At 41.2% G+C, this 17,129-nt stretch overlaps 1 protein-coding gene across 2 annotated transcripts in view; it reads left to right on the plus strand.

The window, feature by feature from the left end:
- Positions 1-5,921: 5,921 nt before the first annotated feature.
- The window catches only part of LOC144034057 (long-chain fatty acid transport protein 6), a 12,906-nt gene continuing 1,698 nt past the window's right edge, over positions 5,922-17,129 (plus strand). The window contains exons 1-10 of one of the 2 annotated variants that reach the window (XM_077542585.1): positions 5,922-6,062; positions 6,143-6,239; positions 7,270-7,558; positions 8,858-9,061; positions 11,133-11,291; positions 11,793-11,917; positions 14,098-14,292; positions 15,051-15,141; positions 15,242-15,440; positions 16,059-16,156. In XM_077542585.1, coding sequence (XP_077398711.1) covers positions 6,237-6,239; positions 7,270-7,558; positions 8,858-9,061; positions 11,133-11,291; positions 11,793-11,917; positions 14,098-14,292; positions 15,051-15,141; positions 15,242-15,440; positions 16,059-16,156 — 1,363 coding nt within the window. In that variant the 5' untranslated portion in view covers positions 5,922-6,062; positions 6,143-6,236. Of the gene's footprint in view, positions 6,063-6,142; positions 6,240-6,988; positions 7,559-8,857; positions 9,062-11,132; positions 11,292-11,792; positions 11,918-14,097; positions 14,293-15,050; positions 15,142-15,241; positions 15,441-16,058; positions 16,157-17,129 lie in introns of those variants that run through there. The other variant, XM_077542583.1, reaches the window with a different exon arrangement.

The raw sequence follows: 17,129 nt of genomic DNA on the forward strand, positions 1-17,129 counted from the left end.
AAAAGCAGCAAGTGAGAATTTGTGGTGATTCATTTGTGACGCATCGATGAATTGACGTGTACGGATGAAATTGCCAACATCAAGAAGTGATCAAAACATTACATTATTTACAATATTATCACATTAGCTTATATTACATACAAGGCATTGCCGCATTTCACAACTTTTAATTACACTCATCCCGACTCACTGTCACGCTGCTCTGGTGGGAGCTAGTGAAGGGCTTGACAGTTATTTTAAGTGAACTGAATCTTTAGAATCAGTTCATTAATACTCTACAGAGAGGCACAAGACAGGGATGCCCACTGTCCCCTTTATTATTTGCAATATTTATTGAGCAGCTTGCATTAGCTATACGCCAGGAAAGAAGGATTCAATGAATTCACTTTGGGGTAACAGAACACAAAACCCTTGTCTTCTGTGCCCACTGAATATCATGACCTTAAATTAGTAAGGACCAGGCCCAATCTGTTCCACCACATCACCCATATGATTGTGCGATTGAGCTGGTACCCAATGCACCATTGCCTAACGCTAGACTTTATCAGGTGTCAAAACCTGAAAAAGAGGCCCTAAAGGAAAATATTTCGTCGTCACTGGCATCTGGACTTATCAACCTCTCCAGTGGGAGCCGGCTTCTTTTTTTTATAGACAAAGATGAAACGCTCTGTCCGTGCATAGACTAAAGAGGGCTTAATGACATAACTGTAAAGAATAAGTATCCTTTGCCACTTATGGACTCTGCATTTACTCCTCTACATTCTGCCTCCATTTTTACCAAACTAGACCTGCGCAATGCTTATCATTTGGTAAGGATTAGAAAAGCAGATGAGTGGAAGACGGCATTCAACACTCTCATGGGGCATTTTGACTAGCTGGTAATGCCCTTCGGACTTACTAATGCACCTGCGGTTTTTCAGAATTTGATAAACGATGTTCTCCATGACATGATTGGCCAGTTCTGCTTCGTCTATTTGGATGATATTCTTTTTCTTTTTTTTCTTTTTTTTTTTTCTTTTTTTTTTTTTCTTTTTTCTTCGGAGAGAGCTCAGTATTGATCATTTGACATGTCATCATCATTGTTCTCCCTTTTTATTTTTTATTTATTTATTTTTATTTTTTTTTGGTATGTGTGTGTGTGTGTGTGTGTGTGTGTGCGTGCGTGCGTGCGTGTGTGTAAAAAAAATAAGAATTCCCATACCGTTCACCTAAACCGAACACTTCAAAATCCAGCCAGAGTCGTGGGGCCGCCAGGAGACTCGAAGAGGGACCAAAGAAAAGAAAGAAAAGCGAAGCCCAGCACCGACCAGACACCACCCACCGGGCCACCAACCAGAGTCCCCCACCAACCCCAGAGACATCCAAACTCCAACAAATCAGGGAGACCTCAAGGGCCCGAAGGAGAAACCGAGGAAAGGTAGAAAGGACAGACGAAGCAGAGTGAGATCCACAGACACCCGCCTCCACCGAATCAATGACCTGAGGGAGAAACAAATTGTGTCTGAGTTTCGATAGATGCTGGTGTGGTGGATCTGGCATGCATGAAAATCTCCACCAAAGAGGGGAGCCGTCGACCCCCGCCAGGACAGAGCAAGCGCAACACCTCAGGGTCCCCCAGGCCGCGGCAGCGCCAAAGGACGACCCCTGGGCCCCGCAGGGGCCACCGGCCGGAGAGCAAACCCAGGAGCAGGAGCGCCCCCCACCCCAACGCGGCCCGCGCCCCCAACCCAACGCAGCAGGACGGGGCACTGCAGGCCCACCAGGCACCCCACCGGCCCACAACCCCCACTCCCCCCACAACCCCCACTCCCCCCACTCCCCCCACGAGCCCCCCACCCCCACCCCCGCTATCCACCCCAACCGCCCCCAGGTCCCCAAATCCCCAGACTTCCCCCCACCCGGCACCCCCACCACCACCACCCCCCAACCAAGCCGCCCCCGCCCCCCCCCCACCACCCACCGACAGCCCCCCAGCCCCCGACCCCCAGACCCCGGGGACACACCGCACCCAGGCATCTGCGCCGAAGAGGGGCCAGGCAGCGGAGCGGAGAGGGCACCCGCGCCGACCCCACCCCCCACCACGCGGAGGGATGGAACACCAGGGGCAGAAGGGGAGATGGGGGCACCGGAGGACGGGCGGCATCCCCGAACCCCAGGCCCAGCGGGGAGAGGCCCCGGTCGTCACCCCAACGATCTAAGTGAAAAACTAACCCTGTTACTGAGTTCGCCAGCTCGCCGACTGGCGAACTCTACCCCTAAACCGTGAGTGTGACCCGACCCAGTGTATATACATAAGTGTGTGTGTGTGGTGCATTAAAATTGGGGGCAGGTGAACCGGAGCAGAGGGAAATGATATCCCCCTCTGCTCCGATCCACCCGCCTCCAGGCATGTCAAGGAGCGTATGTGGTGCATTAAAAGAAATTAATGGGGGGGGGGACAGGTGACCGCAGCACTGCTCCATGCTGCGGCCCGCCCCAACCGATGCCCCCCCCCCCAGTTGTGTGGTGCATTAAAATTGGAGGGGAGCTGCAGGGCGGAGACGGTGTCTCCACCCTGCCCCACTCCCCCCCAAAGTGTGTTATGTGCCCTAAAATGTATTGTGCAAAACTAGTGCCGTGAGTTAAGAGGCGCGACCAGCTGGCCCCCCCCCAACCAGGTGTGGGGGGGGGAGGCGCACCCGCCCACCAATCCCCCAACCACCCCACCGGGACCCCGGCGGGGCTCGCCCCCCGGATACCGGGGCCCGCCCGAAGTGCCCAGAGGTCCACCGGAGCGGGGCGGGCACAACACCGATCCCCCCCACTCTCCCGGCCCCCGGAGCGCCGAGACCCGGGCCACGGATGGAACCCCCGGCCTAGGGGAGGGGGAGGAGGGCGGACAGGGGAGGGGGAGGGGACGGGGGAAGGAGACGACAGGAAGGGCAGGAGGCAGCGGCAGGGCCACAGAGAGAGGGGGAGAGGAGGAGGAAGGGCGACGAGGGAGAAGGGACAGGGAGGCGGAGGATGGGCGGGGAGAGGCGAAGAGGGAGAGGAAGCAAGGGGGAGGAAGGGGGAGGGGAGAGGGAACCACGGGGCACCCCGGCGGCCCACAGGCCCCGACCCGCGTCGCCGGGCCCAGAGCGACGGACCGCGCCGGGGCGGCGCCGCCCCGAACACCAGGGAGAGCCCCGCAACACAGCACCCCCACGAGACCCAGGGAACGACCAAGACGCAGCCGCCACCCAGCAGCCAACAGAGGGGCAGACCCGCCCACGCCCAGCCAGGGGGGGACAGCACCTGTAGAGTTAGTCCCCTGGCATGCAGTGAATCCGAACATTAGCCCTTAGTGCCCATTGGAGGTGAATCTGCTCGATCCTGTTGGCAGCAACTGGGTTCCTGACTATAAAAATACAACCATTAGTTACAAACTGTCAAATGCAGAGACATCAATGTAAGTTATCACGATGTGGTGGCTCTCGCTAACAGGCAGAATTAAATAACCAAAATTAGGTTAAAATATTCTATATACATAGACCATATTTCTATGAATTTTGATATTTGTTTTTTATTTGAGGCCGATATTTTTTCCATTAAAATGTGATTTATGAGGAGGTTAGACCATTGGTCGATATTCAGAGTTTGTTTATTTTTCCAGTTAACAAGAATTGTTTTTTTTTGCGATAGTAAGGGCTACAAGTGTAGATTGAAATTGTTTGTGTGGTAAGTCAGTTGTTGTTAGGTCACCTAGCAAACACAAGTTTGGAGATAAAGGTATCCTATAGTCCAAGATAGCGGAAAGTTTTTCTAAGACTTTAGTCCAGAAATACATAACCGGAGTGCATAACCATAAAGCATGAAAATAAGTGTCTGTAGTGTTTTGTAGACACTGGAGACAAATGTCGGCGTCGGAGAGTCCCATTTTCTTCATCATATATTGAGTAATGTATGTTCTATGGATAATTTTATATTGGATAAGTTGTAAATTTGTGTGTTTTGTCATTTTAAATGCATTTTCACAAACTTGAATCTGCCTCCATTTTTACCAAACTAGACCTGCGCAATGCTTATCATTTGGTAAGGATTAGAAAAGCAGATGAGTGGAAGACGGCATTCAACACTCCCATGGGGCATTTTGACTATCTGGTAATGCCCTTCGGACTTACTAATGCACCTGCGGTTTTTCAGAATTTGATAAACGATGTTCTCCATGACATGATTGGCCAGTTCTGCTTCGTCTATTTGGATGATATTCTTATATTTTCCAGGTCCCTCGAGGAACATCAGCAGCATGTTCGGCTGGTGTTGCAACGGCTACTTGAGAACCGGTTGTACGTAAAGGCGGAGAAATGTGAATTCCACTCACCTTCTGTTCGGTTTCTGGGGTTCATTGTGGAGAAGGGCCAGTTGAGAGTTGATCCAGCCAAAATCCAGGCTGTGGTCGGAATGGCCGTCCCCTACATCAAGGAAGCACTTGCAAAGGTTCCTGAGGTTCGCCAATTTCTATAGGCGATTCATCCGCAATTATAGTTCTAAGGCAGAACCTTTGACAAGACCTCACATCAGTAAAGAGACCTTTCAGTTGGACCCCAGAAGCCGAGTCTGCGTTTGTTGAGTTAAAACGTCTGTTTACCAACGCACCCGTTCTTTCTTACCCTGATCCAACTCTACCTTTTATTGTAGAAGTGGATGCCTTGGATTCAGGAGCGGGGGCAGGTCTGTCACAGAGGACCCCAGTAGACCAGAAGGTTCATCCCTGTGCCTTCTTCTCGCGTCGCCTCATTCCTGCATAACGTAACTATGATGTTGGTAATGGGGAGCTGCTTGCTATTGTTCTTCAGGAGTGGAGGCACTGGCTGGAGTGTGCAGCTGAGCCTTTCGTGGTGTTTACTGACCACAATAACCTGGCCTATATCCGAGCAGCCCGAAGACTGAATCCTCATCAAGGACGTTGGGCCCTGTTCCTGACCCGCTTCAACTTCACAATTACCTACCGCCCGGGGGTCCGCAACATCAAACCTGATGCACTGTCGAGAAATTTCAGTTTGGATGAGGTGGACACCACCCCTGAGACAATTGTTCCTGTGGCTCGAGTGGTCAGAGCGCTCCAATGGGAGGTGAAGAAAAGGGTGACCAACGCCTTCAAAGACATTTGTGTGCCTGAGGGATGTCGAACTGGCAAGCTGTTTGTGCCACATGAGCTAAGGAGAGAAGTTTTGCAATGGGGACATGAGTCTAAAGTCGCTTGCCATCCTGGCATAAACCGCAAATGTTTCCTTGTTTCCCAGAAGTTCTGGTGGCCTGGGGTTAATAAGGACATTCAGGAATATGTCACAGCATGTTCTGTTTGCATCCGCAACAGGTCGTCTCTCTGTTCCCCAGCTGGTCTGCTACACCCATTGCCCATCTCGTCTCGCCCATGGTCACGTTGCACTGGACTTTGTCACCGGTCTTCCCATGTCCCGAGGAAAGACTGTGGTTCTTAGTGTTGACCGGTTCTCCAAAATAGCACACTTCATCCCTCTTCCAAAGTTGCCTTCTTCGCTGTAAACTGCCAACCTGCTTATCGACCACGTTTTCCGGATTCACGGCATCCCATCGGACTTGGTTTCTGACAGAGGTCCTCAGTTTGTTTCCCAAGTTTGTAGGGCTTTCTGCAAGGCAATGGGTGCCACAGCGAGTCTTTCCACTGGGTACCACCCTCAGTCTAATGGCCAGACAGAGCGGGTCAACCAGGACTTAGGAGCTGCTCTCCGTTGCGTCTGTCACCAGCATCCATCATCCTGGTCATTCCACCTCCCCTGGGTGGAGTATGCACAGAATTTTCTCATCAGTTCAGCCACAGGTATGTCGCCTTTTAAGACTGCTTATGGCTATCAGCCACCTGTGTTCCCTTGCCAGGAGAGCGATGTCTCCCTCCCCTCTGTCCACTTTCACCTTCGGCGTGCCCATCGGGTCTGGCGGGACACCCGGGAAGCACTGTCCAGAACGGCGGATCGTCGCAGGATTCCAGCCCCCCAGTACACTCCTGGCCAGATGGTTTGGCTTTCGTCTAAGGACCTAAAGTTGGCAGGGACTACTAAAAAGTTGGGTGCACACTTCATTGGATCATTTGGATGCTGTAATACCTGCTGCCGTGAGACTCAAGCTCCCACCATTGTTGAAGGTTCATTCAGTGTTCCACGTGTCCTTGCTGAAACCAGTTTCCTTCAGCCTGCTCCGTCCTCCAGAGGCGCCTCCTCTTCCTCTGCTCTTGATTGATGGTGAGCCACAATTAATCACAACACAAAAACAAACATCACAACCAACAAACACACGCACACACAAAAAAAAAAAAAATATATATATATATATATATATATATATATATATATATATATATATATACAGAAAATTTATCATCAAACACTAGTTTGGCATTAGCTTTTTTTTATCACAATTGAGAGGGGCAAAATAACAGTATATACAACCAACAATTATGAGCTGTAAGAACATACTGTATGTGACAGATGTATTTTTTAAACGTATAATTATCTTTAGGACTTTTTTTTTTTTTTACCTGATTTTATTCTGAAGTGTTTTTTGATTGTGTGCTATTTTTATTGTAAAGTGTTTTGGGACCATGTTCCAAGGTGATTTTGCACTGTAAATAAACGGATTGATCTGTCCAAAAACGTTGAAAAGCAATTTTTTAGTAGCCTATTTGTGAGCTTTTGTGAAATGTTGTGCTCGTCCCCTACATTCCCTCGCACCCTGTGCATCTCCCGGTGTGGGGTGTCCGCCCCCCTCCTCTATCCATATATCCGGGTGACACCCCTGGAGAGTGTGCTTGTTTTTATGGTATGGAGTGTAGCCACCTGAGTTAATGCAGCACTCGCTACATCTATTTAGTACAATATAGTACTGTAATCGTAATTCCGGTTGGGTGTCCAAATATACACAAGGGTATCGATATAATGGCGACTTGAAGACTGCGCCTTTCCATTCTGGCAGCTGGTAGGTTGCTGTGGATTGTGGAACTGCCAATAGCTGTGACTTCTCTGCGACGTTCCTCCACCCATTGCTGCTACTTGTCAAAGGTTTTGCGACAAGTCGGATTTGAACACGATGTTAACTGCTGTGTTTACTAGCATTTTAGCGGCTTTGCTGGCTCTTCTTCTCTGTCAGAAAATATGTTATCCCTTTTTGTGGGCGGATTTGAAGTATTATTTGAAACTCCGGATGTACAGAAAGTCGTTGCTAGCTCGTATGCAGCAAGGAATCATCACATATTTGGACTGTTTTCTCCTCCAGGCGAGTCGAAACCCGAACAAGCCCTTCATTATCTTTGAAAACCAGAGGCTGACGTACCAGGATGTGGACAGAAGAAGTAACCAGTTTGCGAACGCATTCAGTGAGAGCTCTTTGAAACGAGGAAACATTGTTGCTCTGTTCGTGTGCAACGAGCCGGATTTCATTTGTGTATGGCTGGGACTCTGTAAACTGGGATGTGAAGTTGCATTTCTCAACACCAACATTAAAGCCAAATCTCTGCTTCACTGTATTGAGAGTTGTGGAGCCAAGACGCTTGTCGTGGGCACAGGTATTGCACATTTCCTTTCACGTTGTGGTTCACTTATTGCTCCTACGCCAAATTTTGGTGAGCTGTTATGACGCCTGAGATAAGTTCTGATGTAGCCTAATTTATTTGACACCGTTTTGATGAAAGATACGCACTAAAAATCCCTTTTTGAGCACTCCAGAATATGAGAAGTAATAATTAGGAAATAGTTGTCATACCTAAATATACCACCAGGTGGCTACAAAAGTTTTTTCATTAAAATATTTTTATTAGGAATTCGTCACTTTGCATATTTAATTGTTAAGAGACTAAATGTGATCTGCCATTTTTATAGGTAATATTCAGAATAACCACCTTAATGATCTACAGTATATGCATGAGAAATTCATAATAAGAAATTCCTTCAGCCCATGTGTTTTCATGGTAATTTTATTAGTGGCATATTTATTATTCTGGTCGACATAAATATCACAAAAAGCTCAGTGTGATTCATGCAAATTTTGTAGCTGTCAAATGAGGGATTTGTCATCGTCATAGAGTTAATGTTTGTATTAGAGCTGTCAAACAATACATTTTTTAAATCAGATTAATCACATTTTAGAATCTTGATTAATCATTATTAATCACTTAATTAAAAAAGGCTTTGTATCAAAAAAAATTGCTCGCCAAATTTGAAGAGCACCTATTATATCTTAATTCTTTCAACATTTAATGCAATTAGGACATCTTCATAAAAGAATTATCCACTAAACACTCTCATCCTCCTCTTTTTCTAATCAGTTAATTACTTGCATAATTTAAAATGAAAAAACAAAAATGACCCCAGTAGTTTGACATGAACAAATATTCTGAATGTCATACGCAAACATTTATTAAATGCTTTACTTTAATGCATGCTTTAATTTTGACAGCACTAATTTTGTGTGTGTATGTGTATATATATATATATATATATATATATATGTGTATGTGTGTATATACATGTGTATGTGTGTGTTTATGTGTGTGTATATGTACTACTGTATGTATGTGTGTGTATATGTATGTATATGTGTATATATGTATATGTATGTATATGTATGTATATATATATATACGTATATGTATGTGTGTATGTGTATATATATGTGTGTATATATATGTATATATGTGTGTGTGTATATATATATATATATATATATATATTTATCATTTTAGGAACATTTTCTCTCTTTAGGTTAACAACAGTTATTGGAACTTGAGAACAACAACGTCAAAATATTGTTATTTGGTTAATCTATACAGCGTTGGTGGAATGGCTCATTGTATCTGTTTTTGCAGGTTTGGATCATGTGGTGGAGGTAGTGTTGCCTGACCTAAAGAAAAACAGCATAGCTGTGTGGGTAGTACAGCACTCACCACTTTCTGAAGGTTTGATCAGTTTACTTGACATGGTAGAAAACATGTCAACAGAAAATAACAGTGGGCCACTCAAAGTTGACATCATGTCCAACTTCCTCTTCATATTTACTTCAGGAACCACAGGTATTGCACGAGTATTGTATCCTCTCCAAAATATATGTTTCAAGTATTGTTTTTTTTTTTCTTGAGAGATTGTTGTATAAATAACAAGCACTGTATTTTATGGCCTCATTAATTTACTCACACAGTAGTGACTTACAAATGTATTTATTCTATGAGAACTTTTTCCGCATTTTGTCACGTTACTACCACAAGTGTAAATGTTATAGAGCTGTCAAAATTAATCGATTATTTGACAAGTAATCGATTATCAAATTAATTGACATCTATTTTAATAATCGAGTAATTGTTCTGAGCCATTTTTTTAATTTACCATTTTCCAAATCCTCTGATTTCAGGATATCAACAGTAATTGTTTACTGATTTCTGTAGTCCTTGATGAAAGACGACTGATTATCTTCTGTGTTTAATAAATAAGAGATTTGCAAACATCTGTTTTCACATTGGAAAACAGTGACTGAACCGGTAACATAGTACAACATCAAGCCTCCTTTTTTTTTTTAAATCATCATATGAAAACGAAGTACGAATAAACACCACTCACTGGTTAATAAACAGTAATTGGGGGAAAAATGTTTTTGTAATAAAATTTAATACAACATTAAAATGAATCGGATTAATCAATTCTAAAACTATTCTCTAATGACAACACTAAAATGTTATTTATTGGGATTGCATGTGATAGAGCATATACTGTATGTTCAAGTGTTAGGATTCTTGATTGAGCGTTAGAAAGTCCAGACCTAAATCCCATTGAGAATCTTTGGCAAAAATTTGAAAATGGCTGTTTACAGATGCCCTCCATTCAATCTTGACTGGGCTTGAGCTGTTCTGCAAAAAGAATGGTTAAAAAAAAAATCAAACTATTAGAATCATACCCCAAAAAGACTTTCTGTAATTTCAACAAAAGGTGTCCACATTTTTTCTTTTTTTTTTTGTAAATATTTTTGGAAATCATGTTCCACTTCACAATTATGCACTAGTTTGAGTTGGTCTAACACATGAAATAAAAAATAAATAAATATATGAGTACACTTTTGCTTAATGTGACAATTTATGGAAACGTTCAAAGGGTATGAATACTTCCGCAAACCTCTATATCTTAACATCTATCTGTCCTGTCCAGGGTTATTATAGTTTTGGAATTTTCATTTTATTTCGTTTTTATTTCGTTTTGAGTTTTGTTTTTTAAATTTTGTTAGTTTTAATTAGTTTTCAAGTTCTAGTTTTAGTTATTTAAAAAATGCTTAGTTTTAGTTTAGTTTTAGTTACTTTCAGTATTAGTTTTCGTAAAAAACAAAAGTGTATTACCTATGTGCAATATTTAATAAACACCATGGTAAAATGAAAAAAGTAACAAAGTAAAATGTAGTTTCAGTTAGTTTTTGTTTTTAAAAAGCATTTTTGTTTTTATTTTATTTAGTTAAGATTTTTTTTTTTCTATTAGTTTTAGTTTTTTCGTTAGTTTTTGTTAACTAAAATAACCTTGGTCCTGTCTGCCTGTTTTTCTGTCTGTGTCTGTTAGCATTGTAACTTGTGTTGTTCCGATACAGATACTGGTGTCGACAGAGGCCCCGATACTGCATTAAAACAGTGGTATCTTTGAGTAATTAAATCAAGAAAGTCAAATTATTGAAAAATCAACTTGGCCCGGCAGGTGGTACGATTGCCAATACCATTAATTCTGACGCTAATATAGGCTTTTGGATGCAGCATCTTGTGTCTTGCTCATGCACAACATTCACTGATGTGTGACATGTTCACTGCATGCCGAGCTAACATATCCTATTGGCCCTTGAATGCTCTGAACCAATAGCAGGACAGCTTTTTCATGTTGAGGAAAAAAAAAAAAACTTAGGTATTGGCATCAGCCGATACGGCAAAGCTGGGTATCGGAATCGGTATCGGAACAACATTAATTGTAACTCTTCAACTCCTGTCAGTTCACAGAGAATGGAACCAGTTCAGAAATTCTTTACGCACTATGTCCAATTAATTCCAAAGTTGAAGTACTATAGAATAGTTAGAAGAAGCTGTTAATTTCAGCCGTAAATGATGTCTCTTTCTCGGTCAGGTTTCCCAAAGGCAGCACGTGTGGGTCATCTTAAAGCCATTATGAGTATGGCATTCTTTGAGATGTGCGGCGCTACATCGGATGACATCATCTATATCACTCTTCCTCTTTACCACATGTCTGCTTCCCTGTTAGGCATTGGAGGATGCATACACCTTGGTAAGAACATCTGAGAACAGAACAACTCATTGCATGTCTGCATGTGTGTGGTCTGCTTCTCTGTGTGATCTGCAACAAAGTAGTCAGTCAGTCAAGTAATTGTTGTGTTAGCAATAAAATGTGTACAATTACAAGAAATATACATTAATAGACTTACCATCACCCAGAGGTGACAAGTCCAGGTCCAGAAAGTAAAAATCCTACCACAGTTTGGCTTTAGCCCCAGGTGCTAGCTCCCTGGCTAGCTCCCTGGCTAGCTCCCATGGTACTGGTTTACCTGATAGCTCGCTAGCTAGCATCATTGGCTAAAGCCAAACTGTGGCAGGGTTTTTACTTTCTGGACCTGGATTTGCCTCCTATGCCAACACCCTATCGAATGGAGAGCAGTAACTACTGGCCAAATGTATTTACATCAGAGCATACATTGTAGTTTTAATGGTCGGTTTTCATAATCACTGATGTTACTTGTCTGTTATGTGTTCTTCTCCATTTGTATCAAAGGTGCAACCTGTGTGTTAAAGAAGAAGTTTTCAGCCAGTCAATTTTGGAAGGACTGTGTGAAATACAATGTGACAGTGGTGCAGTACATAGGAGAGCTCTGTCGATATCTGGCCAACCATGCCGTGGTAAGGTGACATTTAAAAGCTACCCCCTCATTTTTGGCTTGTCGTTCCAGTGTAGCACCCTCCTTGTAATGCCGATTTATTTACAGTAGTATCATTTGGTTGAAATTTTGTCCCTTTTATGATAGGGGTGCTCGATTATGGAAAAAACAATAATCACAGTTATTCTAACATAAAATAAATAACGAATAGGAGATACTCAAAAAGTTGAAATAGGTTAGGTTGAAATTGGATGAGATTTTTAACATATATAGCAGAGGGGGCGAAATTGTACAATTAAACAAGCCAGGGTTTTTAAGTAGAAAATACAACCAACTCTGTAAGGACCAAACATTGCTCAGTTTGCTGACCAAACCCAGAAAACAGGTGAGACATGATTGGTCGTTACCTACTTCCTCAACACAGATGAGGTTATCTTCAGTTGACACCAAGTGGAAAAAATAAAGGTATTTCGTATTCATATGATGATTTAAAAAAAGAAAAGAAAAAAGGGAGGCTTGATGTTGTACTACGTTGTTTTCCAAAGTGAAAACAGATATTTGCAAATGTCTTCTTTATTAAACACAGAAGATAATCAGTCGTCTTTCATGAAGGACTACAGAAATCAGTAAACAATTACTGTTGATATCCTGAAATCAGAGGGTTTGGAAAATGGTAAAAAAAATATATTAAAAAGTGGATTTGTGCAAAGAGTACATGAAAAATAATGACGTTATTAAATTAATTATGGATAAAATATGACCTTTTTACTGCTGAAAATGAGTCAAATCAATGAGTCAAGTATCCCTTTAAAGTGTGGGCAACTGTTAAGAAAATATTAGGGGCCCAGAAACAATCTCAAGATGCATGCTGATTTCGGGTAACCCAGAATTCCCTCCCTCCTTGTGGGATGATGAGGGATTTCATCATCATTTTGTCCATAGTCAACCAAATTTTTTATTATTTTTTAATTTAACCTTTATTAACCAGGTAAAAATGTATGAGAACTAATTCTCATTTACAAACATGACCTGGAAAAAAATTCTACTGGACCACAATGGTCAAATCATTTGAACAACGTAAACAATTTGGGCTTGAATTTAAGGATTTATACAAATGCCTGCAAATAAGACGAAGAAGCCTGAACAATATAGAACAATATTTAATTTCTGTGGCAGTGGCAGGTGCTCCAAATAAAAAAACATCTTTCTCAGTTATATAAAAGGATATCTTATCTTAAATACACTAAATATCAAGGAAAGGTGGGAATTGAAATTGATTACTATACTTCAAGATGAGGTATGAGAAGAGTTGTGTAAGGACAGTCACAAAGCATTGAGTTGTCAATTATGAAAATGGTTCGATTGGAAGTTAAAAATAAGGTTTTTCAATACACCTTTTAAAATTTCTAGATTTATAAAGGCACCCTTGAGTAATAGGTGTTGGACGAATTGTACCATTTAACAAGCCAGGGGTATTCGCCTAAATCAGGGGTGTCCAAACTACGGGCGGGGGCCATTTCCGGCCAGCTATCCATTTATCAGCTGCCCACAGCATATACAATAAATGTATACAAAAAACATTTGATGTCCCACAAGGCTAGTTTAAGAAAAAAAAGGATGGAAGTGTGTACAGTCAGAATGAAACGTGTTGGAAAAATTAGGTTCTAATAAAGCTTTTCTAGATATACAAAATTTACAAATAAACTACTTACAGTTAAAATAACAACACAATTTCTCTTCAAAACACTGTGGTGAATAAAAATAATATTTGAAAGGATTTTTTTTTTTTATTCCACTCTGTGTTCTGTTTAGCCTCAAGTATTTTTTTTTGTTTGTTTAAATGGTCATCTTAATAGTGTTTGATATTGTTTTGATTCATATTGTGGTGATTGGATTTGGTTGCTGTATAGTGCAGGTTCGGATCTAGTCTAGTGGGATCTTGAAAATCTGAATTTATTTGCCTTACCACCTTTATAGTAGAAAGCTGGTATGTAGCAGTTTTCCCAAAACAACAAGAAAATATAAACAATATATCCTTGCTTGCTAGATTGAAGTCAAACGATTTCAAAGCGGCCCTGGCATCCGTCCATATTTCTGTATGTGGCCCCCTAATGAAAAATGTTGGACACACCTGTCCTAAATGTTTAACATGATTATGGTGAATCTTTCAGTTGAATTTAAATATTCCATCTCTCTGTGCAGGTTCCACAAGAGAAGAGTCACACAGTTTGGCTTGCAGCAGGAAGCGGGCTTCGGTCAGATGTGTGGAAAGCATTTGCTAAACGCTTCAGTACCATCAAGATCAGAGAAGGTTATGGTTTAACTGAAGCCAGTATTGGCTTCCTCAACTATACCAATGAGGTCGGACCCATTGGGAGAGCAAGCTACTTCAACAAGGTCGAGACTTGGAAAAATATTTTTATTTTATCATTAATATTTCTCATATTCATTCTTAACTCATTCAAACCCCAAAACGTGTAAATATGTTTTTTACACTCCCAAAAACGCATCTATACGTGTATTAATTTTTAGATTGTTTTATGCAAGAACATACAGAAGGCTTTGATGTAGCTTCTGCCATGAAGAGGTGGCTTTAAGCAATGGTATTTATTACAAAAAACGGACAGCAGGTGGCAGCAGAGTATAAGAGATCAACCAGGGCCTCTTTTTGTCAGTGTTTTCACCAGGAATGTGAATATTGATGAAACTTAGCTAGATTCTAATGCTAATTGCTGTAAAATGAAAACAGATGCAAATATACTTTTTCCTGAGGAAAGAAGAGACACTAATCTTTCTTTTGGTAGGTTTCATGTTTTTCTAGCAATAGAATGTGGGCCTTGCAAAATCAGTCAAAATCCAGTATAAAAAAAAACGGGAGCGAAGGGGGTTGCTTCAGTGAAAATGGCTGGAAGTCAATGAGTTAAGATGGAACAAGCTTCCATTTACATCAATTCTGAAATTATTTAATTTATTCTTACTCTTCATACAGCCGATTTCCATTTCCTCCACGACACAATATTAATACAATGGCCCAAGCCAAACCTGTTCTTTTCTCAATCATCAATTTTTAGTCATTTTCCCATCAGTCCTTATTGTGATAGTATGAGAATGTGATCAATTCAATGCTTAATACGAAAACATTTATGATTCTGCAGCTTTCGGTACCATTTGAACTCCTAAGATATGACACACAAACATATGAACCATTCAGAACAGTGTCAGGAAGATGTGTAAGAGCACAGAAAGGTAATTCCATCATCTGTATGTCCAATATTATGGCATCTATTCTCTCATTGAAAGACATTGTATTAGCGTCACATCACTCTTGAATACTTTTTTTGCACAGGTGAGGCTGGTATCCTGGTAGCTCCTGTGACAGCTACAAGCCAGTTCTTGGGCTACGCCGGAAATAAGGTCCAGTCTGAGAAGAAGTTAATCAAGGATGTGTTTGTGACGGGTGATATCTATTTTAACACTGGAGACCTCCTGCTGCAGGACCACAGAGATTTTCTTTTCTTCCGTGACCGCATTGGAGACACTTTCAGGTACAACATTGCTTGTGTCAGAACACATTTTCCACATCAAATGGATTTTTTCGTCTGTCCATCCATTTTGTATACCACTTAACCTCGCTAAATGTGTGTATTTTCAAATGATAATTTCTGTAACATTGTGAAAAAAATACATGAATGGCTACTGAAGTGCTTCTTGGGGATTACCTGGGCACCATATTGGTGTAGTCGTGGCAGCTAACTTTCAGTTTGCTTAACAACAATTCACAAGACACATTGATCCACCAGGAATGTACCCTTGCCTACAGTGCAACGTAGGAATCTTGTTGTGGCGTTTAAAATGTTAATGTTGAATATTTTTTTACATCATGCATGATCCACCAATGCCCAGATGAGTACAAAGAGGCCTGACTTTTTAACTGCAACTGCGCCTGTCAGCTAGTATCTTCCCTTCAATGTGAAGTCATTTTAGGGGTGAACACTCCACAGTTTTGTGGGGGTGGGAGGGGAGTGTGGGCGGTTGGATGCACAGACACAGATGCTGCAGTTACACTTTAGATTGTGCATTTATGAATACAAGTCTGTGAGGTAATTGGATCAGTATATATTTTACCAGAGAAAAAAACCCATCACAAGATATGTCTTACACAGGTGGAAAGGAGAAAATGTGTCCACTATGGAGGTTTCTGAGGTGTTATGTCTTCTCGATTTTATTCAAGAGGCCAATGTTTATGGAGTCACTGTACCAGGTATGTAACAATATTGTTCATTACGGCACTTGTATGAGACACACATCAAAAAATCCATATTTTTTTATGTGTGGGTCTGGGCGTTATTATAGTTTGATTAAATTCTTGTAATTTTTGCCAAAATCTGGCATTTCCTTTGAAGTGTGATAACTTAGTCATTTATGAATATTTTTTTCACTTTCAACCGCTCAAAATGTTTACTGGCACTTATACTTATAGTTTTTTTTAATTCCCCCTATTGACAATAATAGCAGTATTATGCTAATAGCAAGACTAACTATGCTGTATACATATATATATATATATATATATATATAAATAAAAGACTAATTTGAATATTTCATATGACATAGTTAGAGGCTCAAACAAGGTCATAAGTCATAACAATATAATTTTTTTATGCATGCCCAGTTTTTACACAATGGCATTTTTCAAAACTGCATTTCCTTTGGAGTGAGATAACTTAGTCATTTATGAATATTTTTTTCACTTTCAACTGCTCAAAATGTTCAGTGGCATCAGGCCTATCTATACATATATAGTTTTTATTTTATTTTATTTTTTTAATGCCCCCTATGGACAATAATAGCAGTATTATGCTAATAGCAAGACTAACTATGCTGTGTGTGTGTGTATGTGTATATATATATATATATATATATATATGTGTGTGTAAAATAAAAGACTAATTTGAATATTTCTTATGACATAGTTAGAGGCTCAAACAAGGTCATAAGTCATAACAATAGAATTTTTTTATGCATGCCCAGTTTTTCACAATGGCATTTTTCTGAATAGCACAAAACTCTTGTAATTTTGCCAAAATCAGGCATTTCCTTTGAAGTGAGATAACTTAGTCATTTATGAATATTTTTTTCACTTTCAACCGCTCAAAATGTTCAGTGGCATCAGACCTATCTATACATATATCGTTTTTATTTTATTTTATTTTTTTAATGCCCCCTATGGACAA

This window comes from Vanacampus margaritifer, chromosome 14, assembly GCF_051991255.1.
Source record: "Vanacampus margaritifer isolate UIUO_Vmar chromosome 14, RoL_Vmar_1.0, whole genome shotgun sequence".
Taxonomy (NCBI): domain Eukaryota; kingdom Metazoa; phylum Chordata; class Actinopteri; order Syngnathiformes; family Syngnathidae; genus Vanacampus; species Vanacampus margaritifer.